At 57.8% G+C, this 12,401-nt stretch overlaps 1 protein-coding gene across 1 annotated transcript in view; it reads right to left on the bottom strand.

Annotated features, from left to right (window-relative positions):
- The window catches only part of SDC3 (syndecan 3), a 34,919-nt gene extending 22,738 nt beyond the window's left edge, over positions 1-12,181 (bottom strand). Inside the window, exon 1 of the mRNA XM_065893146.1 lies at positions 12,044-12,181. Coding sequence (XP_065749218.1) covers positions 12,044-12,181 — 138 coding nt within the window. The remainder of the gene's footprint in view (positions 1-12,043) is intronic.
- Positions 12,182-12,401: the final 220 nt, after the last annotated feature.

The raw sequence follows: 12,401 nt of genomic DNA on the forward strand, positions 1-12,401 counted from the left end.
CTGGGGGAGCTCTTCTGCCTCTCAGTGCTGGGGACCCTGAACATCCAGGCTCCATCTTTGGGCTTGGCGTCCTCATCTGAACAGCGAGGTGAGGGGCTGACTTCCTGTGGCCCTTTGCCCTTGAAACTACACTTCTGGAGGGGCGGATGAAGGGAATGGGGGTTTCCAGGCCCAGAGGACAAGGAGTAGAGTCGTCCCTCTAGCCCTGACCATAAACACCCCCTCGGCCCTCAAGACCCCTGTCCCCCAGGGGACTCTTCGGTTCCGGGCCCCTGAGTCGCAGCCGGGACCCGAGAGGTTCCCATCAGCCCTGAGGAGTGAGTGCGGCAGAGGCCTCGGGGGAACCAGAGAAGGAGAGGGAGAGAGAAAAGGATGGGAGGGAAGGGGAGGAACAGCGGGCCGCAGAGGAGGAGGTGTGCAGGAGGATGGCCGGTGGAGGGAGATGGAGGGCAGAGGGGGAAGATTTCTCATAACCAAGCCTGAACCTCCCGTAAGGAGGCAGGAAGTGCCCTCTTGCCGCAGTGCTCCCCGCTGCCAGCCTCCACTCTCCTCTTCTCCAAGCTCGGGGATCACAGGAGGAGGGGGCTGGGGAGAAAGGAGGAGATGGGACAACAGGGGAGAACCAGAAGTGAAATAGACTGAGGAGGTTCCAAAACATGAAGAAGGAACAATGTAGCAATGTCTGAATTGGGGAAATGAAACAAAGTAATATGTGTGAAGCTGACCAGGGAGATGATATAATGGGGGAGTAGCTGCTGCAACAATGTATCCAGGTGAGGGCTCCAAGGAGGTAAGGATGTAACCCTGTGGGGAGCCAGACACTATGAAGCAAGTAACAGAATTGGGGCTTAGCAAAGAATCCTACAGCTTGTAGAAGAAGAGCAGTGCCTGGGAATCTAGAACAGGGAGACCCGAGAGAAGGGTCTGAAAAAGGGCTCACTGTACCTGGGAGCTGGGAGAAGAGGCTGGTAAATGATTCCCAGAGGAGTGGACATGTGTGCTGGGTTTTGGAGGATGAGCAGGAGTTTGCTGGAGAAGAAAAGTCCACAGAGAGTGAACACCATGTGGCAGACATGAAAGCAAGAGAAACAATGTTGTGCGCTATACCCAGTGAATAGCCAGGAGTCTTGGGTGGTAGAAGGGGGTCAAAGGGATGAGGCTGGAGAAGCACACTGAGTGCACTGAAGGGAATCAATTCGGTATAGAGTCTTGGGCATGAGGGCAGCTGGTTGGGTCCGAAAAGGCTTCCTGGGAGAGGTCAGTGGGAGCTGGGCCTGCAGTCTAGGCAGAAAGAGACAAGTAAAGAGAAGAAACATGGTACAGGGGATGGTGCCCTGCCTAGGAGTCAGGAGACATAGTTCTTAGTCCCAGCTCAGCCACCAACTTGCTGTGTTACTTTGGGGAAGCCATTGTACCTCGCTGAGCCTCGATTTCCCCATGGGCAAAACAAAAAGGCTGAACTAACAGCTCTCAGAAGACCTCACTATGACTCAAGAGCATTCCTTCGGCCTCGGTTTCCCCTTCAGGACAATGACAAGTTGGACAACAGTGTTTCCAAAGGCCTTCCAGCTGAAATCATCTTCAGTCCTCTGATCTTTCCCCAGCCTGGGCTGGCCTCAGCCCATGGCCCAACCTGAACAGAAAACATGCAGCAAAGAAGCCCCGTGTGGAAGCCAAGAGTCCCAGTCCCAGCTCGGGGCTCCCCCAGAGCGGCCACACAGGCTCACCCAGCAAGACCTGACTGGCCTTAAATTCATCCTCTCGGGGCACCACACTTTACAGTTTGCAGCACACGTGGTAGCATGGAGCAGAGCTTGTGCATCAGATAGTACTCTGAGGCTAGACTGTTTGGGTTCAAATCCTAGTAAGTGTGCCACTTACTAGCTCTGTGACCTTGGACATGTTTCTTAACCTCTGTGTGCCTCAATTCCCTTTTCTGTAAAACCAAGGTAATAATGGTAGCTCCTTCATAAGGTTGTAAAGATTAAGTGAGCTTTAACTTTTTTTTTTTTTGCGGTACGCGGGCCTCTCCCTGTTGTGGCCTCTCCCGTTGCGGAGCACAGGCTCCAGACGCGCAGGCTCAGCGGCCACGGCTCACGGGCCCAGCCACTCCGCGGCATGTGGGATCTTCCCGGACCGGGGCACGAACCCGTGTCCCCCCGCATCGGCAGGTGGACTCTCAACCACTGCGCCACCAGGGAAGCCCTTAAGTGAGCTTTTCTACATAAGACATTTGGCAGAGTAACTTGCACATGGCAGGCACTCAACAGGCATAATTCAATATTAACATCACCACATCCATGCTCTTGCTGTCATTCCATGCCAGCCCCTCAGCGTGGGGCTGCACCCATTTTACAGACCAACATCCTCTACCTTGAGGATGGAACCCAATGCCTTGGTTTGGACTCAAAGCCCACCTTGTGAGCCACTGGTTCTCCCATGCTGAGGCCCTCTGGCGTTCAACTGTTCAGCCCCAAAACACCCCGTGGCACAGGGCCAGGCACCCAGGAGGTGACCAGTGAATGTCTGTTAAATGTAAGAAGCAATACACTCTCATTAGAAACAGCACCGCCTACAGCAATGGCTCTTCCACCCCAAAGGGAGGTACGTTCCCATCTCTACACATGTCTCTCCCCGAGCTGGGACTTACTACCTTTAACCACACTTCGGTTCCCTAATATACCATGACTTTTCCCACCTCTGAGCCTTTGTCCACCTTGATCCCTCTGCCTGTCAATGTGCTGCCATCCTTCAAGGCCTGGAACAAAGGACACCTCCTCCATGGAGCCCTCCCTGATTCGCCAGAGCCAAAACCAACTTCTCTTTCCCCTGACTCACTTCCTCAGCCCCTCATCTAACTGGGAGCTTCCTGAGGTCAGGGAGCAGGTTGAGCCCCCTCAGTGTTCCTAGTACTCAGCATAGGCCAGACACACAGAGGGCAGCAGTAAACAGTGCCTACAGTGACTGGCAGGTCAGCAGCAGAACAGGGACAAGAACCTAGGCACTGGACTCCCTGCCCAGTTGCTCCTCTCTGCCCAGGAAACCAGACTCACAGCCCAGCCTCCAATTGGCCTGGATCATGTCCCAGAGGCTGGGAAGGAACGTGGTGCTCAGCGCGATGGGCAAGGAAAGGGCCCCTCCTACCCTGGCCCAGGAGGAACCATAGACAGGCCACTTGAAGAAAGCAGGCCTCCTATCCTCCCCCCAACCGAGCAGGTCTGCCCTCCCTTCCCAACTGGGCTACCCCAGGTCAGGCCCTGCCCTCTCTGGCCTCTGGTCTTTCTGTTAGTTCCTCAAATGTGAAGACTGGAAAGGCCCCTGGGTCACCCAATCCAATTTCCCCACTTTGCAGATGTGGAAGTAGAGGCTGGGGGGCAGGGCGGGTAGCTGCCCATGGTCACATGACAAGCCACCTCTCAGATTCACCTCTGAGACCTAACAATCTTAGGGAAAATATAATCATTAAAATAAGTAAAATAAAAGTAACTATTCAGGGCTTCCCTGGTGGCACAGTGGTTGAGAGTCCGCCTGCTGATGCAGGGGACGCGGGTTCGTGCCCCGGTCCAGGAGGATCCCACGTGCCGCGGAGCAGCTGGGCCCGTGAGCCATGGCCGCTGCGCCTGCGCGTCCGGAGCCTGTGCTCTGCAACGGGAGAGGCCACAACAGTGAGAGGCCCGCGTACCGCAAAAAAAAAAAAAAAAGTAACTATTCAGGAGCAGCTTCCTTTTAACTAGCTGCCAACTCGTTAACTAGCTGCACCTCCCCCCAACACTGCTCCTAACCCCAGCCTAGTGAATGAGGCATTATTGGCCCATTTGACAGAGGAGGAGAGTAAGGATGAGTCAAGGAGTCGCTTGCCCAGGTTCACGATGCTTCTGTGGCAGAGCTGGGATTCGAACCTGTCTGGGGGAGGGAGGCAGGGCCTCCTCCCTGCTTCTCTTCAATGCCTGCCCTCACAGCACAACACGCCTGCCACAAACCCACCAAGCAAGGCTCACCGACAAGATGCAGGACACACGCAAGATACACCTGCACACCCACAGCCCCCAGCACAGGGCCAGGTGGAGAGCAGGTGCTCGATCAATGTCCGCAGAATGAACAAACTAGTCCATCAAAAGACAGGCCCGGTGCCCGAGCCCACGCAGCCCTGAGCCTCCTTGGCCTGCCCGATGCCCCCAAACAACATGGCATCTCAGGAAGCAGACTCCAGCTGCTTGCTAACTGCCTCACCTGGGGCACACTGCTTAACCTCTTGGGCCTCTGTGTCGCCATCTGTAAAATGGGGTAACAATACCTACCTCATAGGGTTGTGGTAGGAACTGAGATAAAGCATGTTAAGCACCTGGACTGTGCCCGGTACGCAGCGCGCGCTCTCTAAGGACCGGCCACTATCACTGTCACCATCACCATCATGCCTGGCTCCCTGACAAGGGAGCAACTTCAGGGCAGGAGCCAGGCAGAATTCAGCTGCAGACACCCTCACCCCACCCTCAGTGGCAGCCTAGCCGTGAGGAGGTGGCAGGAAACATGTGGTAGGTGAGCGAAGGGCTGAGACAGACGTGGGCACCCACCCCGGCTGTGGGCCCTGGAGAGGGTGTCAGTATATGGGTGCTGCCAGGCACCCCAAGAAGCAAGAATATCCTTCCCCTGCTCCCACTGTAACAGCCCCCCCACCTCTCCAGGAGCTTTGCCTGCTCAGTCCCCACACAGCCCCCCAAATCCCACCCCAGGAAGGGAAGACAGGCCTAATGAGCCACCCACAGTGCCCTGCTGCCCGCAATCGAATTGGCAATCAGCTTGCTGCAATTAGATTTCCCAGATCCTGCTCGTGATTGATTCTAAATTACCCTTATTAAAGTCTGGGCCGGTGAGCAGGGCTTGCGGGGTGGGGGCAGGACAGGTGGGGCCTGGCTGGCAGCTCAGGAGGTGCAGAGTTCTAGGAGGGCTTGGGCTAAGGCTGATCCCAGAGTGAAGCAAGCCCATGGCCCAGAAGCGGGGTATAGGCCCTAACTAGCATCATCCCCCACCCCACACCCACTCCTCAGATTCCTCCCCAGCCCCCCAAGCCCCCACCACTCATCGCTCATCTCAGAAGACCCCAGTCCTGAAGGGGTGATAACACGGTCAGCAACAGCGCAGCCAGAACCCAGAGTAGTTGAAACGCAACTGAACACCCAGCTCCACCAGTGAGCAGCCGTGTGAGCTCTGACAGGTGGCTTGACATCTCCAAGCCTCACCAGCTTCAGAAGGCTCAATGAGACCACCTCCCCAGTCCTTGGCCAAGGCCCCAGGCCATCTCTGGGCTTCGGGACTCCCATCTGTGAGACAGCAGGCTACAGGCTGCAGGGCTGTGGGGCTGATGGTCTCTTTAGGGCTCTCTCACCCCTGAGGTCCTATGCAAACAACAACAGTCACCTACTCTGGGCCAGGACCTGTGTGATGAATGGAACACAGCCGAGGTACTCCCCAGCTGGGAGGAAAATGGGAAGAGCCCAGCCCAGCGTCACCATGTCCATGGCTATATCTCAAACAGCAAGGTCTCTCTGGGTTCCAGGACTGGAAGGGCGGGCCTGAAGAGTCATCAAGTCCCATCTTCTGCCTCCAGACTTACCCACAGGCTGCCAACAGCTCCAAAGAACCGAATTCCGCATGAACTCAGTACCACGACGCACTGGAAAGTGCGTCCTCTAATCTGGCCCAAATCCTGCCTGCTGCAATTGGGAGTCCAGGCCCACGTTCTCCCTCTTGGGGTAGCCCGGCGGGGATTCTGCTTTGGGTCATCCACGATCATTCAAACTTGGTTCCCAAATTCTCCACCCCCAAAAAGCAATTCCTCGGTGAGATCAAGAAAGGGACAGGAAAAGAGCAGAACCAAAGCAGGTATACGGAAGAGATCGCTATTTGTAGGAGCAGAGCCCACTGCTCACCAGGCACTTTATTATTTTGTGCTGTTCATTCTCAAGGAACTCTGAGGCAGAGGTATTCTTAGCTCATTTTAAAGAGGCAGCTGAGGCTCAGAGAGGCTAAGTGAACTTGCCAAGATCACATAGCCAGAAATTGGCAGAACCAGGACTTCAACCCTGGTCCAGTTGGCTCTCAAGCTGCACCCTCAGGTTTGGCGACCCCAAAACAGACATAGCACCAAGGCCCAGGTGGGGACCCAGGGGTGGGAAGAAGGCAGACCTCAGGCAGCTGGGGCACGCAGAACCCTCTCCACCTGGTATGAAAGGCCAGCACAGGCATTCCCTGCCCTCCACCCTCAGCAGCCAGGTAGGGAAGGGGCCAGATCACTTGTCAGGGGCCACCCTCACCCCATCCCCCCGCTGGGCCCTCAGCCATTGCCGCTCAGACTCCCCCTGTAATCACGGCTTCCTGTTTGGCGCTGAGACTGGGCCTGGTCAGTGGGGGAGGGGAGCAGACACCCCTCTGGCCAGGGCCTGCTCTGGAGGGAGGGGGGCCGGAAGTGAGGCCTACCCGGCCTCCTGGAATCTTGGGAGGCTGGGAGCCAAGGCAAGGGGAGGGGGTGTCAGCCAACAAATATTTACCAGGCGCTGGCCTGATGTTCCCAGGATGTGGTGGAACATTAGGGGGGACAGCAAGACGAGTCAGGTGGTCTGGGACCAGCACAGATCCTGCTCGCTGCTTCAGGGGGCAGCTGTGGGGTGAGCAAGGGGCTGGACCCCGGGGCAGCCTCGGGCTCCAGTCACCCTGCCCCCACCCCGGACACAAAATCACAGGGCTCCAAGCAGCTGGGCTGGAGCCCAGAGCCACAGGGCCTCTGTCCCACACAGAAGTGGTGGCCGCACCTTGGCGCTCAGACCGCAGGCCCACCCCATACGGCCCCCTGGCGCCTCCAAAGCCACGGGCACACACCTTGGACCCAGCAGGACTCTGCCAGCCTCACTGTCACCGCAACTCACCTCCAAAGTAGACGACACAAAGCCCCAGCCTGGGCTCCAAAGTTCCCAGTCCTGGCTTCCTTCCTTCCTTCATTCATTCAAACCATTCAATTCTGGGCCAGGCAAAGAGTTGGACTTGGGGGTTCAGCAAAGAACAAGGCAAACACAGAGCCTCCCTAAGGCACTCGTGGTCTATCAAGAAAGTATTCTGATACTTCTCCTGACTGCTGTGTGACCCCCAAGTCACTCCCCCGCTCTGAGGCTCAGGTCACTCAGGCCAGAGAGAACCTCAGGTGCAAGGGGGCCAGGACTCAGGGACGGGGTGGTAGGGATGTACATTTGGGCTCCACACAACTTTCTAAGGGTCAGAAGGGATTAAAGGCAGGCCTGGTCGCCTATGCAGAGTGAGCCACACACTGGGGGCATCCAGTGTGTGTACAGGGGGAATGGTGGCTTTTTTAGACCCCTCTCATTCTGAGGTTCTAAACATTTCCCCTGTCCTGTGTCATGATCACATGATCCAGACACAAGCCCCCGCACCCCCCCAATCTTGTTGACTCCCGGCACAGTTTATAAAGCTCTCCCTTGACCCGTCACCCATGACCTTCAGAATAGCTCGTTTACAGATCACAGAGCCTTGTGAGGCAGTGGAGGGGCAAGGGCTCCAGGGCCAGACCCATCCCCCGCCCCATGCAACATGCCTCCAAGGCTACAGTGAGAATTAAATGAAAAAAGATAGGAGACATGCCCAGCCCAGAGCCTGGCAATGAGCAGGCATTCATGATACAGGTAATGTGGGCATAATTTGCGGGTAAGGAGGGCCCAGAGAGGTAAGTACCTTGCCCAAGATCACACAGCAAGAGAGGCTAAAATTAGGACTAGCGGCCCAGTTCTATTAGCCTGCCAGGCCCTGGCTCAATCCAGCTCTGCCACTTGCCAACTGTGTGACGTTGAGCAAATCACTTAACCTCTCTGTGCGTCAGTTTTCTCCATCTGTACAATGGGAGTTCTAACAATTCCTACCTCCAAAGATTATCATGAGGATTAAATGAGCCAATGCATATAAAGTGCTCAGTGGGCAGGGCTCTCAGTATGCGTTAGCTGCTCTTTGTATTGTTAAGCCCTCAGAGGTGTGGAAGCTGCCTCCCAAATCATGGCCTCAGCCACTGCCAGGCTCACCACCTCCCATCCCCAGCTGTCTCAGTTTGCTCCAGCCTTCAGGAATCCTACTACAGCCCCTTCTAGAACAACCCATCCCTCTCCCCGCAAGCAGCTCTGGGGCATGGTCCCAGCTCCAATGGGAGGGACAGGAGGGAGGCCTGCAGCAAGACCTGACTTCTAGGGGAAGCTCTGTCTTGACTCTCTCCTCTCCACGATGCTCCTCTCATCCACCCCACTTCTGCCCCAGCATTTTCCAGATGTCAAGCTCAAAGCTGTCCCTGCCCCAGCGCTGCCCTGGGGCCTCCCAGGACCCCACGCCCCAATCCATGCGGTAGGAGCAGCCATTTGTTTTCAAAAGGCCACACCGCATTTTCTCCAGCAGAGGTCAACCCCACACCAATCCCCAATATGAGGGAATGAGAAACACACTGAATTTGTAGCTGGGGGCACTGTGCTGCTCCCCAGGGAGCAGAAGGCACCAGGTTCCAGTCCCAACTCGGGCATGAGAATGATGTGACACCCCCCCCCGACCAATAACACCCCTAATAATAATTGTATACATCAAGTATTTGTCCCCAGTTGACAGGTAAGAAAGCTGAGGGTCAGGGCAGGCTACAGCTTGCTCAGTGTCACATGGCAACCATTTTTATAGCTTAGCTTAAAACTTCCTCCTCCAGGAAGTCCTCCCTTGCCCTCCGGGCTCCCTCCTGGAAAGGCCCCATCTCCTGAGAGCTCACTGGCAAGCTGTGCTCAGTCTCCCCAAGGAGATTATTTTCTCATCACAACACCCCTGTGAGGCTGGCACTGTTATTGTCCCCATTTTACAATGAGGACGTTGAAACAGAAATCCCTTACCCAAAGTTTCTGTCCCTGGAGCCCCTGCCACCTTGGGTGCTAACAGCAACAGATCCCTATGGTATCCCTGTGTCAGGGCCTGGCCTGGAACAGTCTAGGGGTCCCCAACGTTTAATTTTTAAAGTGAGAAAAATCTTGCCCTGGCAACCCAATGTTCACAGTCAACCAGAGGAGCTGGAGGGAAGAGTAGGGAGCTCCTGGACACCTGAAATCGTGGGGGTGGGGAGGGAGCAGGAACCACCAGGCATGGGGCTGGGGATTCAAAAGAATTCCCTGATTGATTTCCCCTTCCCATGGTCCCTCACCCTACCACCCCCCATCCCTACCACATTCCCAAACACAGAATGGCAACCTTGTAAAAGAACAAGTGAACATTTGCTGTGTTACTATGCGCCAGGCACTGTGCTAAGAGCTTTATATGTTAACCCCGCTCATTCTCCTATTCTCCCCATTTTACAGAGGTGGAAATGAAAGCACAGAGAGGTTAAGTAACTTCCTCAAGGTCACATAGCCACAAAACAGTGAACTCCCAACACTGGGAATTCAAACAAGGCTAAGTGACACCTAAATCCCTTTCAGCCCTGAGCATCTAAAGAACACTTTTCAAGCTGAAATTTCCAGGATCCCCACACTCTGGGTCTTTCTGGGTAGTGACTTAAGTACAGCAACTGAAGCGGCCCTGAAGGCAGATGTCTCTCAGAGTCATAATTAGCTGGTCTCTCAGGAGAGGACTCCCAGAGCAGATGCCAGGACACACATGCACACACCCCAAATCACCATCTGCAGCGCGAATGAGCCCCACTACCCCTACTGAGGCCATCCTGGAAGCTGCTCCATATACACACACACACACACACACACACACACACACTCCTTTTCAAGCTGGTGGGCACCTAGGTGTCATCCTGCTCTTCCCCTACCCTGAGCCAGCCACTGCCCATCCCAGTGATGTCCTGGGAGGCCCCCGCCACGGAGGCCACTCCTGGAGCCATCCTGGTTGGGGCTCTTCTGGTCTAATCTCAGTCCCTCCTGCTGCAGGCATCACTCTCTTCCTCTGGTGTGCCACCCTGGCCACTGGTCACCACCCGTTAACCCTTTGCCTCCCAGGCCAGATGAGGTGATGTCCCTGCTCGGCAGCCGGGCCCCTGGAAAGGTGTGAAGCCTGGAGAGGGATGCCCCCCTACCTCATCCGGAGCCCCACCCCTCCTCTCCTCCAAGTCAAGCCCACCATCTCAGCCTCCAGGCCCAGACCCCAGGGGTGTGATTTATCTGCCACCCAGCACTGGGTCTGAGCCACACCCACTCTACCTCGGCCTCAGATCCAGGGGCACCCTGCCTTATCGGGGCCTTTCACCTCTGTGCGCTCATTTAATTCTTTCCACCACCTCATGGGGCACGGATTACGAGCCTTGTTCTATGGATGAGGAAAAGTTGTTCGGCGAGGGACGTGACTTGCCCAGGGGTCACCCAGCTCGGGATCCTGCTGGGCTGCCAGGTCTAAAGCATGCTGTCCGGTGTCCCTTTCATTCATCACACACCAAACGTTGACTGAGCTCTTCCTGTGGGTGAGCACACACATCCTCTCATTTAATCTCTCAGGAGGGTGTTATTAGCCCCGTTCCACAGAGGGGGAAATAGAGGCTCAGAGAGGTGAGATAACTTGTCCAAGGTCACACCACGAATCAGGGGAGGGATCAGGATTTGAACCCAAGGCTGTGTGATTTCCACATCTTTGATTTCAAAGATGGTCTTCCAGAAGTGTAGCTGAGAAAGTAACCCAGTTGCTAGGATGGGCTGGGTCCCTGTCCCTCCCAGGGACCTCTTTTCCCCACCCCACCTGGGGAATAACTGGGGATGAGGCACCCAGCCCACCGGGCCCCATACTCAGCCTGGCATTCAACACTCCCCCCCACCCCAGCTCATAGTCCCCAGATGGGAAAGGCTGAGGAGTAGCCTGCCTGTCCAAGGTGCAACCTCTGAGCCCTTGCCTGACCTCCTCCCATTTCACAGACTGGCCAACTGAGGCCCAAAGAGACTTGCAGTGGAGTAGGCACCGCGGGGCGGGGGGGGGTTGCCTGAGAGGCCTGGGTCCCTCTCAGCCTGGGGAACGGGGGACAGGCATAGCTCCTAGAACCAACCAAGGGGATCAGGCCTAGAAACCCCCCAGTTCATGCCCAGGCCAGGCTCCAGACACGTGCCCATAGGGAACTCACTTGGGACCTGGGTCCCTCAAAGGGGAGGAGGTGGCCTTTCCTCCCGCTCCCCCTGATGGAGCTGGGACTGAGCTCAACCCCACGGCTGCTGCGGTCACTCAAAGGAACACCCAGGGGTCACCTCATACATACATACATACTCACCGCTACCTGCACACTCGGCCCCACTCAGGGGTGCATGCTCCACGCACGGGGTAACCCATGCACCTGCCAACACACGCCTGCACACACACGCACACACACTCCCATGGGTTGGAGCACACACCCACCACAGAGGTCTCCCCCTCAACACACTCACCCCTTGTAGGCACACACAGCACGGCCAACAGTCCCCAGCCCGTCTCCGGCACACACCGTGCACAATGGGTCACCCTGACACGACCACACGCAGGTAGGGCACGATGGCCCCCATCCATGGGGACAGACTGGTCCTCACGCCTCATCCTTCACCCGTGCACACCCACAGGTCCCAGCACCCTCCACGGAGGTGGCCACACACGCGGTCACACTCACCCACCCCCTCAGGTCACCTTCACACAGGTCCCCTTCACCCCTCCCCCTCCCCGGGCCCCCCTGCCCTCCCGCCGCGACCCTCGGAGGGAGGAACCTAACGCACACCCTCCCCCAGCAGGGGGAGGCCACCCGATTCCCTAAAAGTGGCCGCGGTCCGGGCACACCCACGAAGCAAAGCCACGTCTGCTCAGACCCGAGACACGCCCAGCGCGGCCCCGCGCCCGGACCCCAGCCCGGACCCCAGGCCGCCCACGGGGAAGGGTCCCGCCCCCGGGGAAACGAGCCCCCGGGGAAACGAGCCCCCGGGAGGCGCGGGCGGCCAGGCACTGGACCCCCGCCCCCCCCCCCACCCCAGGGCCGGCGCGGCGCGCAAGCCGGGGCGCGGGAGCGGGAAGCACTCACCCCCGCGGCGCGCCCCGCCAGCAGCAGCAGCAGCAGCGGCGGCAGAAGCAGCCCGCGGGCCCCTGGCCCGGCCGCGGCCCCGGCCCCAGCGCCAGCCCCGTGGGCGGCCCCGGCGCGGTGCGGCGGACCGGGCTTCATGGCGGCAGCGGCGGCGGCGGCGGCGGCGGCGGGCGGGCGGGCGCCTTTGTTCCCGAGGCGGCGGCGACGGCGGCGCGGCCCGGCTTCTGGCCCGGCGCGCTCTCGGTCGGGGCTCCGGCTCGGCGGCCCGGCTCCGCCCGGCAGCTCCGCGCCCACGGCCGCCGCGCCTGCAGGAAGCGTGCGCCGCCGCCAGGCCGCCCCCAGCGCGGGAGGCGGGGCG

This window comes from Phocoena phocoena, chromosome 1, assembly GCF_963924675.1.
Source record: "Phocoena phocoena chromosome 1, mPhoPho1.1, whole genome shotgun sequence".
Taxonomy (NCBI): domain Eukaryota; kingdom Metazoa; phylum Chordata; class Mammalia; order Artiodactyla; family Phocoenidae; genus Phocoena; species Phocoena phocoena.